The 20967-nt window shown below is 37.2% G+C and overlaps 1 protein-coding gene across 2 annotated transcripts in view; it reads right to left on the bottom strand.

Moving 5' to 3' along the window:
* necab2 (N-terminal EF-hand calcium binding protein 2) overlaps nt 1–20967 on the bottom strand; it is a 102198-nt gene that overhangs the window by 61538 nt on the left and 19693 nt on the right. For both annotated transcript variants that reach the window (XM_008411664.3, XM_008411662.3), the window contains exons 3-5: nt 8496–8604; nt 4599–4624; nt 4370–4467 (exon numbers count right to left, since the gene is read on the bottom strand). In XM_008411664.3, coding sequence (XP_008409886.1) covers nt 4370–4467; nt 4599–4624; nt 8496–8604 — 233 coding nt within the window. The remainder of the gene's footprint in view (nt 1–4369; nt 4468–4598; nt 4625–8495; nt 8605–20967) is intronic.

The following is a 20967-nucleotide window of genomic DNA, read 5'->3' as shown; positions in this document are numbered from 1 at the left end:
GGGTTTTTTATTTATGTATTCATTTTTTACAGTGTAACTTTGCCAACACTGTTGTCACATAAATTTTGGCAGAATGGGCCACAGGTTCGTTTTCATTTCCAACCCACCCAGGGATGCCAGTCCACTGCTTTGCCGAGGAAGAAAACTCTTTTGTGCAATGCAGCGGATGACTGCTGAGTGCAACTTCTGTCTCCCCATCTCACTCACTTTTCCTTTCTCTCTGTATTTATTCAGGTGGATGTGGAGGTAATCAATTCTCACTGGGCTCTAAAAAAAGCTCGGTTTCTGCTCAAACTAATAAAACGGTTCGGCTTCTGGCTCCGCCTTTACGTCACCTTTTGGCTATCTCAAGTTTAAAGATTTTCTGGAGAGTTTTCAGAGTAAAAAACAGACAAAAAGAACTAAAAAAAAATCATCTGAAAGCAAATAAACTGACTTGAGGTTTTTATATCACCAATTCTGTTAATTATACATTTGTAAGCTCTACACAGGCAAAAACCAAAGATGAAAGACAGCTGCTGTTTTTACAGAAGCTAAATTTGAAACATATGCAGCCATTACAACCATTTCAGAGCCTTAAAACCTTTCATCCCCATTTGTGCAGCTCTCAGATGGCTCACTCAGGCCTTTTCCAGAGGAGCCGATAAGCCCCAGCTGCCCATTAGAAACCAGAGCTGGCTAAGCATGAAACATTTAGTGTTTCTTCAGAGATAAGAAGGGAGAATCTGAATGCAAGACACTAAAAAAAAGAGGGGCATTTAAGCTGCGTCGCTTGGCAAAGTGCAGAAAGTGAATACGTCGCTCTTTGCCCTGTTGTTCAGTAATTATTTAGGTACTTGAACTTTTTCATAACACCTACAATAAGAAAACCACTGAAATCTGAAGTGAACAAGTTAAATGGCAATTTCCTTTTTGTAAAACCTCCATGATGTTGAATAATTAGCATGAGTTTAAAACAAGAAAAATTTTGTTTTTACTGGAAATTCTTCAGTAAACAAGGTGCCTTTCCATTTGCTTACAAAGAAGAACCATAGTGTGAATTAAAGCTCAAATGGCAAACCAATAGATCAATCAGTTTTTATAGTGTTTTGTGTTTACAGAGTTCACATTCACAGGAACACAGAATGCAGCACTGAAAATGTTTTTCAATTTATTGACAGAGCATCAAGCAAAGAGAAAAAAAAATGTCTGTCCTGTCACAGATTACAACTCTGAGGGTCCAGACCCTGTGTTTACAGAACAAGGGGCTCTTTTTTTTTTTTTTACCAAGCTGGTGCTTTGCTATTCGGGCAGTAAGTTCAGACTCATGTGAACAGAGCACCCTTTTTATATTTGCTGGCTTGAGGTAAAATTTAGAACGGAGTCGCAATTCTTTCATAAAAGCTTGTCATGTCAACGGGGTTTTCCACCCGAGTGGTGGATCTCAGCAAAAATAGATAGATTTAAACTAAAATTAAATGACAAGAAGTGGGACCTGTTATGTCAATTAAATTACTCCTGAAGGAAACTGGCTACGATAGACTTTTAAGGGTAAATTGAAGGGAGGCACGCCACTTGCAAGCTAGACTTTTCAGATTTTTCTTCATGAAATAGTAAAGTATCTTCAGTGTTTAATATCACAATATAGTTCAAGAGGTGTGAGTCATTTTGCAAGACATTTTAGATTTGTCCCTGCTCCGCCCACACTCACACGGTCAATCTGTCAGAGTGGAAGTCAACCCCATAAAACAATCCCCAAGCACACAGTTTCAGTGGATCATAAAAAGAAAAAAAAAAGTTATTTAAGAAAACCAACAGATTGCCTGAAATCTTTTCGTCAAATTGACCATCTGCCTCAAACGTCTGGTGGTTGAGAGGATAGAAAATACACCCCTCAAAAAAAATAATAAAAAAATTATTATGCCAAACTAAAACTAAAAATTTGCTGAAGCCTTGGCTTAGATGAGGTCTGGGGCCTGGCCAAATAAACCAATGACAACCTGAACAAGAAGATGTAAATTCATTTCCTTGACAGCCAATGTCCAAGTTTCAGACCTTTCTCTGCTTAAACTCAACTGAGGTCAACTGAAAGCATGATGTGAAGTTAAACCAAGAGGGAGAAAACCTGAATCCATTACTTCTAAATCTTCCGATTGTTTATTTTAGGACGGTGACTCACATTGCGAAGGCACGCCAAGAGAAATGCATTTAAAAATGGTATCGTTAACTGAATACATTATGTCACTTTCCAATCTGTTTGAATGCATTGTCACGACTTAACTCTGGCTAATTGGCATTGGATCTTGCTCAAATCAGCAGGTATAAATTCTTTATGTCAATTTCATTCATAAAATATGGGTGGGGAACATAATGAGCCCTAACAAATAGAGACTCAAAGAAGGTTTTGGTAATTTGACCAGTCTAGTTGGTCAAGGAGGAAAACTCCAATGTGTGTAGATAAACCATCTGCAGTTCCTCCATTTCAGAATGCACCAAAACAAAATCAATCATTTACTGGCAGGAATGACAAATATGATGCAATAATGTGGCTGTGGGAAAAAAAGAAGCCTCGTCTGCAATTCACTAACATGCCCATAATGAGACTCTGGGTAAGAGAAGGAGATTGAGGGATGCATAGTACGAATGAGCTTCAGAAGAAGAAAAGAAAAGAGCACGAGTGATACAGTAGAAGAACAAGACAGACACTGGACTGATTGATTAAACAAAGGGTGTTCATTAGAGAGAAACTAGGTGAAGGCTGAGTGTGAAAGGATCAGTGTGTCTGAGTGCTGCTGAGTGGCCTGTAGCTAAAAGACAGATAAAGACAGAGCTGCAGGATAGAGATATACACACAAAAACTCCACATGTGAATGAAGGAGGTGTGGCTGTGGAGCAGCTGCTATATTTAGCTTATTGGGGGAACACTGGGATGGCACATTGCTGCTCTCCAGCTGCTACTCACAAGCTAAACCACTGCAGCAGAAACTTGACGTGTCATTATTTCCACTGCAGCTTAAACAACGAGAGAATTAGATTCCAGCCAGAAAACACACATCGTTACTTTCACACTGTGGGAAAACGCTCTGTATACATTACACCGTATGTCGTTGGAGCTGTATATGGACGCGCCGCTTCTGCTCAGCCAGGCAAAGGTTGTCACAGACTCAAGTTTATTAGATGCAGAGGGAAATGTTAGTTTCTGCTGGAGGCACTTCAAATATCTGCAGTTGGACTCAAAGTAACAAAGAGAACATTGTGTTTAAAAGTAAAGACAACGACAATTCTGCTCTAAGGTCCACTGCAAGCTTGCATTTTAAATTGCCCATTATCCCTATGTGACACATTTGTGCAACAATTTCAAATCATAATTTTCATAAATGTGGTATGCACGTTTTGTACTTTGCACAAATTGTGTTAGAAATTCAGAAGTAAAAATAAAATCAGTATTTGAGCCAGGTTTTGAGTCACAAGCATAAGGTTAGATGAATATAAAGAGTAAGATTAGCGTTGCATTTTTTTTTCCATCACAAAATAAAACTATATTAAATGAGCATATTAAATAGATATACGTAAACATTTTAAATTTCCACCTAACCTATTACAAAAACATCCAGATTTTAAATTTTTGCTAGGCCTGCACAATATATTGCAAATATACCATTAGTGCAATATTGCATATGCATCTTGTGAAAAACTGCCTCACTATGAGCTAATTTATACCTGTACCATTTAATGGTTTAATGATATATAAAAGGTTTTAGGAGGTAAAGAGATCATAGGGTTTTAAAGTCATTAGAAACTACAATTGTTTCAACGCCAGAACAGTGGAAACTTTTTAATAAAACCTTATTGTTGAGATGAAAATAAGAAATTTCATTTTGTTTTTTCAGTATCTGGGGACAGTTCTTTTCTTGCCATGAATACAAAGCAGAAAGACATCAACACTTTTATTTATTATGGCAAGCTATAACAACTTTCACCCATATTATATACAGTATATATATATATATATATATATATATATATATATATATATATATATATATATATATATATATAAATGTATCATATCATATGAGCACTGTCTAGTATTAATTTGTCCAATGCTAGTCTCTTACTCAACAACATAACCATAGCCAAAGCTTTATTATTGTGCCGTCTTTCTGGAATATTCTGTGCACTTTTACATAATGATTGGCTTTTATTTAGTGTTTCCCCACACCAGTCAACTTTAATGAAGAGGAGTTTAAAGCTGAAATAACTGTGTGGATTCTAAATAAGTATCATTGTCTTGTGAGAGTGATGTTTACTGTGAAACGGTGTGATTTGGAGTTTATGTGGAAAATATCAGCCCTCAGTTAAACAGATGCCAGTCATTCCTCATTCCTACCCTTTTGGTGAAATCCATTGCTCTGAGGATGGAAAGGTTCAGCGTTTCCAGTGAGGCCAGAACTCCTTCATAGTCTCCCATGTGCTTGGCAAAGTAGTCTGTTTTGCACATACAAACATTTACAAAGCATTTAGAGGAACACACACACACCACTCGTCAGGGGCAATTTTAAAGAATGAATTTTAATTGAAACGTTTGTTTGAAATGTGAGAATATGCAGATTACTTACCACAGAGTTCCTTCGTGTCTACATTACTATGACAGCAAGCAGGAAGGTGAGGAAAATGGGAAGAAAGGAAAGGATAAAGAAGAGCAGGGTCAGAAACAAAGGACAGGTTTTTTTATCATGCAGTCTTGCATAGATCTATAGAAAATAAAGAGTAGGAGTGAAAGGAGAAAAATTAAAGAATGTCCTGATGGTAGTCTGAGATATACAGTCATAACTCAGCTCAGTGGGTGGAACCTGACTTGGCTGTAAATGTTTTGCTGCTGCAAACTAGAATTTCTCTGAGTGACAGGAGGACGATGGTGTGGCAAGTCATCCCTCATACGGATTGGTGTCTTAGTTCTGAATATCTCCAGTTTAATGTGGGCTGAACGAGCTGCAAACCTCGACATCAATACAAAATCCAGAGAGCCATTCGTCCATTCATCAATTATCTTACACGGTCATCCCTAGTGGGGTTCCCAGGGGCGCTGGTGCCTACCTCCAGGGGTCAGCAGGAGAGAGGCAGGGTGGACAGGTCATTCCAGAGAGCACAAAATGCAATTTTTACACTCCTTGAAAAGGTTAAATTATTATTGAAATTGAGTTTCACATTTTCTTGTAGTTCAGACTGTAAAAGATCAATCTTTTTTGCACAGCTATTACCACTGTAATTGACTACGTGGTTTGGCGAGATCCTTGGATTAATCTCATCTGGGCCGATCACAGTGAAGTCAAAAAGAGAATTAAACTTGGCTTTTTAAAAAAAGATGTAAGCATCATGACATGGTTTCTTTAAGGGGTCATTACTAGGCCCAGATAGCTGCTGATGACCAGAAAGAACTGATTTAACTTTTTATTGATCAAAAAAAGAAAAACGATCTGCAAATTACTACACTGCAAAAGAGATAAAACGTCAGATCAACATCAGAATATCAGAAGAAGGCTGCATTTTACCTTCTTTCAGTTTATTCTTACATCAGCAGTCACATACTTTAAATAGGCCTTACATTTTAGCCGGTAAGATTTCCAGAAAAGTTTGAAATTATTTGTCAAGGCAGTTAGTCATGTTCTAATGGGATGCCAACTTTTTCAGGACTCCTTTAATGTAAATATATATATATATACAGACACAAAAAACAGAACCAATGTTGAAAAAATAAAATTATTTCAGACAAACGGCAGAATCATCCAGTAGCATTTACAAGAGAACTTTGGTGACCCAAAACTAACTTACCTGAGATTTATAACATAAAATCTTCACCATGTGCAAGAAACTACAGGCAGACTGACAGATGTGCAATGAAGATCTGAGGGCAGAAAGTCCTGGAGGCAGGAGTGAGTGACACGTGGAAAAGAGGAGGAGGAGGATTCGAGGAACGCAGTGTCGGACAGAGTGACAGCAGAATGAAAGCTCGAAAAGGATGACAGAAACAGAGACAGGAAGCTCTGAGAATGGATTGAAAAGGTGATCAAGTTGAAGGGTCGTGGGAGGAAAACAAGTGTGGTGCGAGTATCCCTCAGTCTCTGCCTGCTTCATCCCTCGTCCTCCATACATCAACTTCCTGCTTCAAACGGGAAACAAAATCCTGGCTTCTGCTTCCACTCGGCTCAATCAATAACCTTATCTGTAGCTACATGACACTACTTTCGAACTTCTCGGCCTTGCACCCACTGTGGCGAGGAGGCTTATGAAGTGAGACCATCTCCAAGAGGCTGGATGACCAACATCCATAGGTGATGGCAGCAATCACATGGTCCACTTACTGCACAGATTTAAAGATGGATAAGATCTGTCAGAAGGCCAAGCCTGCAGGAGGATTTATAAAAGGGACCAGCTTCAACCCTCCAACAATGCTAACAGGTCAGCTTTTGTTCTGCTTGGTTTCATTTTATTCGAAGCTCTGCAGGATCTTGAGCTCGTGTAAATTAACAGTCAGGCTTCTGATTATTCAGATCTCACTGTGTCAGCACACCTCTCCTGACTGCTGGATGGATGAGCTGATTATAAAGGGTCAATGAACTGATTTAATGAGAGTCAATTAAATCAAAAAATGTACAAGGGAGGTTAATGTGTTGGAGGATGGAATAATGAAGGCAAAGAAGACAGAAAGAGAAAAGAAAGGCGAGGAGGAAACTGGATCGTTGGCGTTTTTACAACTCAACATATGAAAACTATAAAATACAAGAGGGACTTAGAATTTCAGCAGATATAAGCAAATACGACGGCCTCCAAAACGCAAAGGTTCACCGAACCTTTGCGTTCATATTTAAGATTTCTCCTACGCTGTAGTGATTATTATTATTATTATTATTATTATTATTATTCTTCAGATCAGTTAAAATCCAGCGGATTGCATCGAGTCATTGACTTGCAGCATTCACTCCTCCTGGAAGAGCATGTAGTGACAGTAGACAATCGCTTGCGTTTTGTCATCGATTTTACAGCAGTCCCTCATATTGAGTAAGCATCTATCAACAGTGGAGAGGAAAAACTCCCCTTTAACAGGAAGAAATCTCCAGCAGAACCAAAACCTGGCTCAGTATGTGCAATTAGTCAGTCTCAAACAGGTTGAGATCTGGGTTTTGAGCCATTGCAATACATTGTGCATTTTCTTTAATAAGCCTTTTGTTATATACTCGGTGTTGTGTTAGGGATCATCATCCTGTAGATGACCAAGTTTGACCCAAGTTTCAATATCTGATGGATACTAGAGGAAGCCCAAATTATTAGACACACATCGCTGTGATGTAAAGCTGAACTGAAATATTTGTTTCAATATTATCTCTTATTTTAACTAAACATCGCATTTACCAAAAATAACTACTTTGATTATTATATACCTCATAAAATAAGCTATGCCATTACTCCAGAACTTTTGTTATTCACTCTGACCCAGCTTTGCAAACCAAACTCACTTTGCCTCAAGCTCTTCCGAAAAAAAGTCCCACGTTACTTTTTCAAATTTTCCAGTAACAAACTTTAACATCTGACAGGCTCACAAAGCCCTGTTGAGTCTGACATAAAACGTGTGGGCCTTACTCCAATTTCTTTGAGCATTGTGCGGTATGTTGGGCAGAGGGTCTTAACTAGCTTTCACATGTGAAAAAGGTCTTATAAACCTCTGCAGATTTATTGGCAGCAACATACTGATGTCTTAACACCTTGGTATTGTGTTAATACACACTGCTAGTGCTAGAGCAGCAAACTGCCAAAACAACTGTTTCTATAATAATTAAAGCGTCCTTTTGGACTAAACGAAGCAAGATGCTAGTTGCACCTTTTAACACACAAGTAAATGCTGTGCTGACAAGCTGGGTCTTTGATGTTATGATGAAAGTGAGTTTAATGTGTTTGATTAAAAGAAAATGATACTTTCATTAAAAATAATGGAAGCTGTGCAGACCAACCCAGGTGGTTTAGCAGCTCAATGTGTTCCAGGTTTAGACTTGTAATCCTAAAACTGATTAACAAACGTGTGACTGAGCATTGCTCATTTAGTCATGTTTTTTTCCAGCCAAACAACCTCAGAAAATTTCTAAATGTTCATTTTTGCATCACATGAAACCTGGTTTTAATTTGTTCACACGTTTCAAGACATATTCAATATCTTTCTAACTAGAATGCTGTCCAGATTATTAAAAGTTGGTTTTTTTTCTTCAAATCTTTTTCGTTCTACTCCATATCCTTACCCTCGCCCACTTCCCTAAGCACGCAACTCAATCGGCAAACTGAAGCTGCAGAGCAGAAAAACAACTTTGTGCACATACCCCTTGGTTTCAAAATCGCCTGCAAGTTGTTATCAACACGCAAAGTCATGGTGCAGTGAGCACACAAACATGCACATATTTCTAAATGTTCTGTATGTGGCATCACTTCATGCAGCCGTGCGTGCTTCATGTTCATGTATGCACACTAACCTGGTGTTATCAGAGTCGATGGTGTGAAACAGTTTCTCCAGCTCCTCCTCGTTCAACGTGCCGTCAGAGAAGAAAGCCTGGAACTCATCCAGAGACAGCTTCCCATCGTCTGCAGGAGAAACGGAAAACAAAATCGCTTTTAAATTGTCTGGAGAAAGAAGATCATACAGATCTAATAGTTGTTAGTTTTCTGACAGATTGGCACATTTTAAGAATTGCTTGCCAGTTTTTTTGTATTCGCATGCCCCCATTTATGACTTTTCTACCTTCAATTTTATATGAAATGTATTCCAGTGCCTGAAACCTGAATAATCAGTTTCATTTTAAGACATATAGCAGTTAATTCCAAAGAAGTTATGCAAATATATAATGCATCTGGAAAGTATTTGCAGTGCTTCACTTTTTCCACAATTTGTTTGTGAATTAATCTCTGTCCTCAAAATTCTACACACAAAACACAAATACCCAATTATGACAATGTGGAGAAAGGTTTTTGAATGTTTAGCAAATTTATTCAAAATAGAAAACCAAAAAAAATAAAAATAATCACATTTACATATTCAATGAAGCTCAAATTTGAACAGTTTCCACTGATCGTCCTTGAGATGTTTCTACGGCTTTAATGGAGTCCATTTGTTGTAAAGTCAGTTGATTACACTTAATTTGGAAATGCATACAATGGTCTAGTGGTCTTGGTAGTTGACATAACTACAAAAACCTTCGTTCTCAGTATTTGCTTATAGCATTTGAGGAAATAAATTAATTTTAAAAACCTGAATAAGGCTTTAATTACTTTCTAGACAGTAAAACTTTACCAACATTTTCTTGTAGCTTCAGTTTTCTTTAAAGCTTCCCACTGTAGTCAAAAATAGATTGGGGGGGGGGGCATTCTTTTTACTGTTCCATTTCATATTTTCATAGATTTTTTTAACCTCTTTTTGTTTAACTTTCTATTTGTTTTTCATTTATAAGAATTTATTTCTACTTTATATAGCTCTATTGATTAATGGATCTATTGTTTTGTACTCTTCAATTATGTTCAACTTTTTAAAGAAAATTCAGAAAAAATATATGTCTTCTATTTTCTGATTTTAAAGTAATATGACTGTCATGTTTACAGTGAAGGTGGAGTAGGACCCAAATGCAGAGCAGAATGAAGCAGCAGGTAGGAGATGAAGATTTAATGAAAGAATTCAATAAGAACTTACAAACCAGGAGATCACAGAGAGCCACAGGGTAGAAAATGAGACTCCAGCAAGGAGAAAGAGTAGGAGGTGTATACAGAGTGAATGATGCAACAACAGGCTGAAGCTGATTAGCTAACGGGTTGCAGGTGTGAGTTCAGAGCAGAAGCCAGACTGAGGAAACCAGAGAGATGTGGAAACATGGAAAGAGGAGACACAAAACTATAAACTCTTAACTAAATTCTAAATGACACTAAATAATAAACATAAACTAAAATAACCAGACTGAACAGAAACAAGGCTGATATAATCAAAGAAAAATAAACTATGGAATACAAATTAACAAAACTACAAAGTAAGAAAAATTCAAAACAATTAAAAATCAACTGAAAATTGATTACATAAATTAAAGATATAATTTAGTCATCCCCAGTCCAGTAAGTATTTGAGAACTTCCTTAACCTGTACCTTTGCTTTTTGAATTTAGTTTTTAAGTTATGGCAGCTATGCAGCATGTAGTTATCTACATGTGTCAGCTATCCTGTTGGCTTGTCTGTCTCTCCATCATACAAAGCTTGATATCAAATATTAATTTACTCTGCCATCGCAGTTAAGTGTGGTTGACTGGGTACAGCTCTGGGATCGCTGCAGAGCACAGAAAAACCACGAGTCCGAGGGAACTGCAGCTTTTTCAAAGGACGGAGTTCATACGTGCTGCTCTTCAAGTCAGCTTCCTCTATTCCCTCTGCACTTTCTCAGTTGCACTTTTAAAACTTGTTTTCACTGTGATCTTCAGTTTTGGCAAGCAAAACCCCTCCAGTTATCTGTCGTTAATGAAAAGCAGTCTAACTTTGTTACTATACGACAATAAAACCACACCTGATACCAGAAATGCAAAGTTTTATGCAATTAAAAAAAAATAAATAAAAATATTCACATTTACCTCTGAGCTAATACTAGAGGAAAACTGATTCCAGGTCAGTTTTTACTAAAAATAAACTGAGTGTAGTTTCAGGGAGGCTCTTTTTGGTCCTTCGAGTGCCTACTTTTCTTCTCTATCAAAATCACAACTCTCTTCATCTTTCCTCATTCTATTCTTTCATCTTATCACAGATACACACATAAACTACAACAAAGCAGAGTGTTTCTCTAAAATGTTGTGGCATCCTTAATAAGACAAAAAAAAAAATCTGTTTTGTTTCAATGTGTTTGGAGTAACCTTTAAATGACAGAAGGCGTGACTTCTGAAATGTCACTTCTTGGTTCCACAGCATCACTCCTACTGTGACTGTCCAACTGATGTCCACCATGTTTTCACATTCTGAGCCATGAAAAAAAAAAAACTGGTGTTTAATGCAGCTATGACCCATTTTTGAGCCCCACTTTCCTCTATCAACACACCATGCTAACCTCATTTTACAAAAGCATAACACACTCCTCAATTACGTCTAACAAAACCTACATCTTCCCTGATTCCTGACCCACTTTCTTACCATTTTCAAGCTCTTTTTGTCAAAGCAGCCGTACACAAATGTAATGTGCATCTTCCGTGTTCTCTGTTGGGAGTTTCTCTTTTTGTATTCTCCTAATAGGACAGCCAGGCTTCAAAGGGCTACTGCTGAGCAACATCCATGGATAATTTCTGCAGCTTCCTCTCCTCCACGTCCTGGTGCTGCAGCCAGCATCCAACCAAGCAAACCCCTCCATAAATAATGTACAACTCAGATAAGCACTCTGCTCAGAAATCACGCAAGTCACCATCATCAGAGGAGGTGATGCAACAGCATCCTGCCTCCAGCGAGGGAGACTCTGCAGACTGGCATCGTTTGCTGAAACGATCTTTATTTTTATTGTCCAAAAAGGTCCATCAGGGGAAATGGTTTTAATGCAAAGGGAAAAGACACGCTCACACAAATGTACCATAAAGCAGCAGGGAGGAGGCGAGATGCAGTGCAGGCGAAGCTGCAGCTACTGAAGGTCTTTGATATGAATCTGCTGATTACTTACTTCTCAGTTGCCAAAATCACCGTGTTTTTTGATGCTACAATCAATTGTTACCATAAAGATTTCTGTCAAATTTGCTTTTTACACAAAGGCAAGTGCAGAGATTTACCAGAGCAACTTATTTCTGGGAGCATGAGAGTTTTAACAATGGCAGGTGATGCCTGCCATTGTTAAAACAAAGAATAACTTGACAAAAAAAACCCAGCAAGGTCCCTTGATGTAGTGGCAAAGAATATATAGAAAGTCACTATTCATATAGAAAAACAAAGGGTCTTTTTTGGTGAAAAGACTGTAAAATATTGCAAATCGAAATATACACTAAAGCTCTGCTCTCCAAAGCAATACTAGAATGATGCACCAGCTTTAATATCTGCCTGCTTGGTTTTGCTTTCACAAGTATTAAATAGTTTTGGGTTTATAAAGATTTACAGCAACACTGGAAAATTAGTCATGAATGGATGTAAGAACAAAATGGTCATGCTTAGTGGAGTAATGGCTGATAAATATGGTACATTGTATTGTGCCTGATATTCAAGCATTGTCAAATTAGTGATAAGCATTTTGTTTTATTGTCCATATTAATAGTGGGAGTCCCAAACTATTTTTTTTCTCCATTATGTTAAAGCTAAATCGTTTGAAAAAAAAATAAATAAATAAAAGAAATCAACAAGTAATTTATTTTATGTATCTATGATATATAAATCTAAGTATTTATAAACAAGTTTTTCACGTTAAAGTTCTATAATTAGGCTGGCATGAAAGAAATGAAGGAGGACCTATCCAATGCAGATTTGGGAAACATTGTGGAGTCAAGGTGTGATATACTGACCAACAAAAATCAAAGAAGACTAAACATTTAAATTCATCCTAAAGACGTTCCAACAAAACATTAGTTTTAATTAGTCTGCAATCAGGTACCAAGCAAAATTTTTTGTTTGATTTTATTTTAATAGTCTTCCTGAGAGATCATTTGTTTTGAGTTGTAAATTAAAGGTTGGACAGTTTAGAAAAATAAAAATATCACAAAATTCTGGCATTTCAATCTTCTGAAAACTTGTTGGGTTTCAAACTGTGACTGACATGTAACGTTCTTCTGTTTTTGTCTTATTCACTTCTGCATACAACAGCAGAAGTAATTAATTAGAAATGTGTTTTGACAAAAACGGTATTGAAATGCTGATTTACATAATGTAAATCAAACATGCATGTTAATATATGCAAAATAAACAAGCACTCAAAGAAAAATGCTTGTAAAGAGCATGGAAAGTTGTTAGACTTGCTCATTGTACTTGCATACACCCAACTCAAATCAAATCTTGTAATTTGTTCATTCATTGAATCGCATTATGCAAATTGAGACCCTTATTCTTTCTTTCATTTTTACCATCAGGTACATAAACACTCCACTTGTTTCATCAGGGGTCTTCAGTCTGAAAATGCCCCAAAATTAATCCCATCTAAAAACTTCTTTGTTAAGCCAATCACAGAAAAAGGCAGATCTGCATAACCTCACATCTGTGGAGGAGCAAATTGCAGGTGGTGGAAATGCCAGGAACGCACCTCATCATTACAAGGCTGCCTAATGGCACCGTATCAGTCCAGAAGAGGTTCGGGTTCGATTCATCTCTGTAAACATGAGATTATACGCTCTGCAAGAGTAGCTGATTTCATTCTTAATGCAGATTGTACCCTTTTCAGAGGTCAGGAGGTGTTATCCGTTTTCCTGAGGGAAAATTGTTCGAAAGAAAGAGAAAGTAAACTCGCTGCCAAGGCTATTCACCCACAGTGAAATGCTTTTCTTAATACCAAGGAGCTGTGAAACGATAATCTATTCTTTGGATATACTGACTCTTCACAACAAAGATGTAATTGCTATAAAAAAACTGTTCTGCTGCAAAAATCTAATTTTGGTTTCGGGCTTGTAAGTTTTAAAAGGACAAATGTACTTCCTTGTAGTTACTTGCTTCCCTTTGTCTTTTACATCGTTATTTTGGGGGCGCTACTTGATCAGTTGTCATGGCAACTCATGGGGGGAAACTGACCCTGTTTCCAGGCTCAGAAAACAGCCATCACTTTCTCCATCTGTCATCAACTAACACATTTGTTGTACTTCTGCTTGTTTCTGAATATCTCAATCCCTCCACTTGTCTGCCGAAAAATAATTATTTCCTGAAGGCTTATGGGAGGGAAAAGTTGGAACACTTAGGCTTCATTTTACATTAGCTGGATTAAAAAGACACTAAAACTGCACTCAGATATAGTTAATCTGGTCCTTGTTGACAAAAGAGTTAATCTGAAGCTCACATTAAATCACACCACCTCCTCTGACAGTCTAGTCACAGAAACAGCAGCATGAATGAGGATAATGGAGAATATATAATTCATTAGGGGAAAAGAAAGGCTGCCATATTTAGAAGTGGCACTGCAGAAAAAAGCGAGTGAAGTAAATTTATGTTGTTGAAGTCATGACACCTGCACAGAAAGCTGTCATGGTTTAGCGAATCAAAATTAAACATTTATGAATAGTCGCTGAACAGTGGTTGAGACTTTCCTGTGAGTCTGGAAAATATGTAAAACTGGATAAATATGGCACCAATTTTGAGCTTGATCTGATCTTACTTGGTAACAAAACAATAATTCAAATCAACATAGACACAGAACTTTAAGTGAATTAATAAAATATTAATAGAATATATCTGAGGGCATGTTCTCTTTTTACCCAGACAGAATATAAAGCTACTTTCAATTATTGTTTAGAATTTAAAATTTAAATGCATTTAAATATTAATCCCCCATCACACACACACACACACACGCACACACACACACACACACACACACACACACACACACACACACACACACACACACACACACACACACACACCCACCCAGAAACAGACTTTTTCTTTAGCGTTCATCTTTGCACATTAACTCAAGATGAGAAACACTGGACGGAGAGCATTGGTGGTCATTAATTTCCATGTCCTACCAAGTCTTTTGACCTGGATTTCTTTGATCAAACCATACTCTAGTGGCCCTGTTTGCTACGTTATTTGGTCTTCATTATGCTGTTTGTTCAGTATTGATCTGTAGCAACTTAATGCCTTCACATAATAACTCTATTTATATTGAAAATAAATCACACACACAACTTAACTGGTGACTTTTAAAGGTCATCGGTTGAACTTGATTTTCTTTAGGGGCATCAGAGTAAAGCTGGATGATTACAAACATGTCACACTTGTCATGTGCGTTGTTCCTTAAACGTCCAAATTACGTACTACTTTGTGTTGATCTAGAACACAAAATCTTCGTAGAAAAACATTATTTTTAGTTCAAACATGACAAAATGAGAAAGTTTTGTCCAAGGCACTGTTAATCCAATTTTATTAAACTCTGTCAAGAACTTTCTTAGTTTTTTTTTTTAAAACAAATTCTTATTTGTCTAAAAAAATAAACAAATATTTCTGTTTATGTTCTGCTTAAGTATTCCAGCTGTTAAGAGGACAAAAAAAATGTTTGTGGCGATGTGTGAATATATCACTGCCATACATCTGTTTCTTCTGACAGACGAGGAAGCATGGCGCTGTCAGTTCCTGTTCATCCTCACCATCCATCAAAACCACACACCTGAAATACTGGGAGTTAATATTTCACACGGGGTTTAATAAACCTACACATTACAACCAGTTAGTTTCTTCTGATGCTGCACTCAGTCAGCCACGTCAACATTAATGCAAATGAATTCATAATTACATAAACACCTGAGCAGACTATGCTTGACTGGATCCACAACTTTCGTAAGGACAGACGTCCAGTTAAACATTTAAACACAAGACGAGCCATCCAGGCTCATTTTAGACGGGGCTGGGGGAACCTCTGGCTCCAGGTAATGTGACAACAGGAGCATAAAGCCTCAACACTCTGGGTCATTAAACTGGGTCATCGACTCTCTAAAGAAAACTGCCAACAGAGACTGAAGTGCAGACAGCTGCATATTCTGCATGAAGAAACCTTGACGGTTAATAAATATAACATGTTTAAAAAGAAAATTTCTGAAAATTGTGCTTATCAACAGACTTTTAAATCACCCCTAAAAACACAAGAACAATTTTTCTACTTTGTATTTGGAGGTCAAAAGCTGGAATGGATCTGGGCGCCACATGGCTCAGTGTGTGGCCCATATTTAGGCTTCAGTCCTCAACTCAGTTGTCACTATAGTTCGATTCCCCGGTCTGGGATATTTGCTGCATGTGCTTCTGCCTTTACTCTTGTCCACCTACTGTTGAATAAAGGCTTTAATTACTTTCATCTAAAGCTTAAATAAAATAAGCTTGAATGACTAACCCTGTGCCATTGTCTGGTTGAAAAGTATTCTTGAGGTGGCTGTGCAAATACAAAAGGTTGGTCAAGTTAACATCTTTTTAAGGACTTGAGAATGGAAATCTTCATAAGTTTCTGAGAAAAGCAAACTCAAACAAACTCAGTACAGCTGAACATAATATGATGCTGGAAAAAAAAAACTTTCATTTATAACAAATGCTATAAACCTACACCTAGCGGTGCTAGCTAAGAAGACAAGCTAACACTACAAGCTAATGCTGTAATACTGATGTTTGAGCAATTTAAAAGGGTCAGTATAGGATGACATAAGTTAACACAATGTGTTCAAATTTTGCCTTTATGTTGTGATTCAGTGATTCTTGAGAATAGGGACAAAACAGGTCCCATGGATAAAGTACAAAATTTGAATAAAATATACACAAAATATATTTTTTTCAAATATCTGACTAAACTAACCTGGGTCATGTGAGCACAACAATGTATATTTTCCAGGTATTTGCTGAATATTTTTTTATTTTAAACATTGTAGTCAGTGAATGATGCCTGTAAAAGCCCTTGTCCAGGAGCAGAACTCAATACATTATAATAGTTTAAAATAATTAAGGAAATACTAAAATTATATATTATGACAATTAATTAGTCATATAAATAATTATAAAGGTATCAATAAATTGAATTAAAAATCATTTTTATATATTTTTCAACTCCCTTGAAATTTGTCCCTAGTTTTTGTCAACACCGTCAGAAATGAAAAGAATGTAAAAAAAATCAGGCATTATTGGGGGGACCCAGAACTTCTGAGGACCCTATGACCACTTCCTTTTTCTTTCTTTGCTAAGAGGGCTAGTTAGCTCCGGTTAGCTTATGTTATTCTTTAGTTTTTTCTTCTTTTTATTCCTAAGTTGTTTGTCACAACCATGATGTGTCAACACCATAACTGACAATTTACAAAGCTTTTATGAAATTTTGTGAAATAAAAGCTTAATTTTGGTATAATGTAAAGATTTCATGGACCTGATGAGCTACAATATGGCCTCCTTCAGAATAACATCATATAAATTGAGATAGTTTGGCTTTTTGTCAACTCCGTCAGATGTCAACTCCATCAGAGGTTTTGTGACTCTTTCAGTGAAATTGTTGTCAAATCTCACTTAAATGTGCAATTTATTCATTTTAATGTATTTTACATAAATTGCATTACTTCACATGTACCAAGTTTTTCATTTTACTTACTAGTTTGTCATTGTCACCACCTTCGGTTCTGTGTCAACTCCGTCATGCAGTGTCAACTCCATCAGATGGACTTTTGTTGTTTTTTGTTTTAAATAATATTTATTTTGTTTCTTGAGAAGCATCTGTCTTTAAAATGAGTAAAAATATCACTAATAGGGTCATTAAAAATTATTTTTTATTTATATTTGTCAGATGGTGATGACAACGTTCTAGGTCAGGTTGATTAAAAATTGTATTAAAAAAAAATTGCAACAGGGAACCTGTACCTTAGCATCTTTATATTTCCAAAACATTATTTGTCATATTTGCATACATCAGGTTGAGAAATAAAATTAAAAAAATTATGGGAAAATTAAAACCCATTTTGTCCCTATTCTCAAGAATCACTGGATTAATAGTTTTCACTCTTTTCTAGAGAGAACCCTGTAACTTCAAAAATATCATGATCTCCTGACCTGTGGATTCCGGTTATGGCTGATATGGATTTTTTTCTAAAATGTTGCTAAATGTTGCTGCATCACTCAGCAATCATCATCGGCACCCAGGAAGCCCCGGTGAGCTGACAGACACAAGAGCAGCCATATGCCCCACACAGGGGTAAGTTATCACTGAAGCACAGGTCAAGGCCTTAAGGAGCTCAGTGATGTAGATGGAAGAAACAAGAGAGGGAGGGCACATTACCAACCCACCTGGTTAGCCAACCCCCTGGAGGTCAAGAGGGAGGGATTCCCATAAGAGCCCAGTTTAGTTTTGCAGTCAAAAGTCGACCTGACACACCCCCAGAACGCATAGGCAGTCAGACAGGAACCCAGCACCCTGGGACACGGTCCGAGCACCTACACAAACAACAGCACACCACGGGGGCCGGCCCCCTGCCAACATCTTCTTCCTGGAACTGAGTAAATAGGCCATGGCATGTAAATTGTGACTTTTTCGAGCCGCTAGATATTCCAAGACCTAATTGGTTGTACACTAGAACGGCTACTACGGAGAAGATTTGATAAATCCTACATGAAACTGATGCCAAGATAATTTCTACGTCTCAATCTAAACCGGTTTTTGATAAATGAGGCCTATTGTGTCTTAAATTGTTTTATTTATAGCATCACTGCTCTGCTTGTTAATAATAATTTTAAAAAAATGCAAAAGGATGTGTGCGATAATTTGTCTTAATGAGAAGGATACGATTCTGTCTGCATGTCAATGCCGACAGATGGATCCCTGTTGGGAGCAAGTCGCTCTATGTCTGTCTGCATGAAGAGATGAGCCACGGTAAATGTTCATCAGCCACCCTTATCTATTTTCTGTCTCAGTGGAGAGTGGAATGATGTCTAATCATCATCAATCTGCTCCCTGAACATAATAATGTTATTATTAGAGGAGTGTGGCTGCTCACAGCACAATACAAGTGAAGATGATGTGTATCTGTAAAGTTCAGGAGTGACTGTGTGGCTCTATCCTAATGATGAGTAATCCCCTCTGATGGCAGATAATGGAGGCACCTGTGAGGACGACCTATGTAGCAGATCCCAGCATCGTCGGTGGCCTCCCTCTGCTTCAATCAGTCCTTTGTGGTTGATTTCCATGCTTTAGTTTCTGTTCCAGCAACTTTAGCCAGTGATATATACTTATAATGTCCACAACTAATTTTTTTTACAAGATGATGGTGTTTAGAGGAAGAAAATGGAGCATTGGGACATTAAACAATATTCTTTTTCCCATTTTGTGTCAGTTGTCTGTTTTTAATATGCACTGAATGCACTGAAGCCTCAGCAGCCTGATAAGCATTTAGGGAATGATGACCAATTTGCTCAGAATGAGTAAGTGAAGTCAATTGTTTTGATACTGTCAAATGGTGTTCCTGAGATAACTTTGATTTACTCACTTTCATTATAAGTTAAATTTGACAGAAGTGAATTGGAACGCATGTAACCAAATTTGAATTTGTTTCTACGACTGGACTTATGTACTTCTGCATCTAAATGTGATCTGTTTGTCTTTTAAAGTGTCTTGAGATGACACCAGGCCATGCTACGACAGCATACTTTTCATATTTAATAGAGGAGGATAGGAATAATCCAAAGTTTATTTTCAGTTCAGCTGCCAAACTTGTAAGTTCTGTTGAGCCATCCGTTCCAGCAGCTCTCAGCAGAAATGACTTTAAGGGATTCTACATAAATAAAATTGATTCAACAATTGTCGGCATCCTCTCGAGTGATAATTTTATCCCCAGTAAAGAGAGGCAGCACTGAATGTAAGTGTGGAATCTGATCTGTGTTTGGACTGTTTTTATTTAGTTGAGCTTTCTTCCAAACCTTCAACTTGCATGTCAGATCTAATGAAAAGCCAAACTGAATTCATTCATAATTACTTAATTAAAGAACTTCAAAGTTTTCCTTCACTGAATTCGAAAAGACACCACCTGTTTTGTTAAAAAGAGAAAAAAGAATAGGGAGGCAACCAGAGAATCAAATCTCATCCGATGTTAGGAGATAAAAAAAAATAAAAATGTTTTCTAGTCCCTAAAGTGAGTTTTGGGTTTGCTTAAGGCTCTGCTCCAACAGAAAACCATCAAGGAAGCTTTTCTGGAGGCCTTTTAATCAAATTCAAAATAATCTCACTACGTTTCCTTCTCTCAAACGACAAACCTCTTCAGCTCTTCTCCCAGACCATCCAATTCTCATTTCAGCCTCGTTTATCCTGAACCTGGTACTTTCAGTCATGATCCAGCTCTCATAAGCCGAGGCTTAGGATGCAGATGCATCAGAAAATTCAGAGCTCAGCGTTTCACAGTCCGTCTTCACTACCAAATACCGGCGTAAAGCCCTTACAGCTCCAGGCAAGACCCGATCAATCTTTCCGTCTCCTGCTCCATCCACTGCACTCAAATTAGAAGGAACCTGTTTAGCTTGGTAAATACAATTATCCAGTTCTGTTGTCTCCTGAGGCTGAGTGAAAGCCAATAAACCAGATTATGAATTACAAGGTTATGTTTTCTGTACAATGAGTGGCTTTCAAGACGCAGCCTGAATCAACCCTTGATTTCGACCTTTCACTTCCTCGGATTCTCATTTAGATAAAATGGGTTTCGTTTAAACAAACTAAACCATCTCAAAACAATAAACTCACCTCTCAAAATGGGGACACTGTGTGCATTAAGACATGAGACAAAGTCAGTCTTAAACTTCTTTGGCTTTGGACAAGTTATTAAATGAACTTCCAAAATAATTAAATACCTAACCTCAAACGAAGATCTTTTAAGTAAACTAATATTCAGATAACATAAGGTATGTTTGACCTTAACTTGATTTCAATATCAACTCTCTAAATCAGACCAGAGTTATTGTCTTCCATTCAGTCTTTAGTAGATTATTAACTGAGAAATTAATATGTATTCTAAAACTACTTGACCAGTTGCTTTGCCAGATATCCTTTATCTTTCAGGTACACATAACTATAACACAATATTTGTTTAAAATATGAAAACTATTTTCTTGACAGCACAAAACAATAGGAAAGCACTGTCTTTATCAACTTTAATAAAAAAAAAAAAAACATCATCCTCGGTCTGATGGTGAGTTTAGCAGTAGATAAGAAAGGAATGATTCTGGTTCAGTGTGCAAACATCTCTGAGCCAGGTTTCCATGCACACATGAAAACATTTTAAATATTGCCTCCTGTTACGGCTGTGGTGTTTGCATGCA

This window comes from Poecilia reticulata, chromosome 6 (genome assembly GCF_904066995.2).
Source record: "Poecilia reticulata chromosome 6, P_reticulata-male-v2, whole genome shotgun sequence".
Taxonomy (NCBI): Eukaryota; Metazoa; Chordata; class Actinopteri; order Cyprinodontiformes; family Poeciliidae; genus Poecilia; species Poecilia reticulata.
This window is presented reverse-complemented; position numbering and strand designations above follow the sequence as displayed.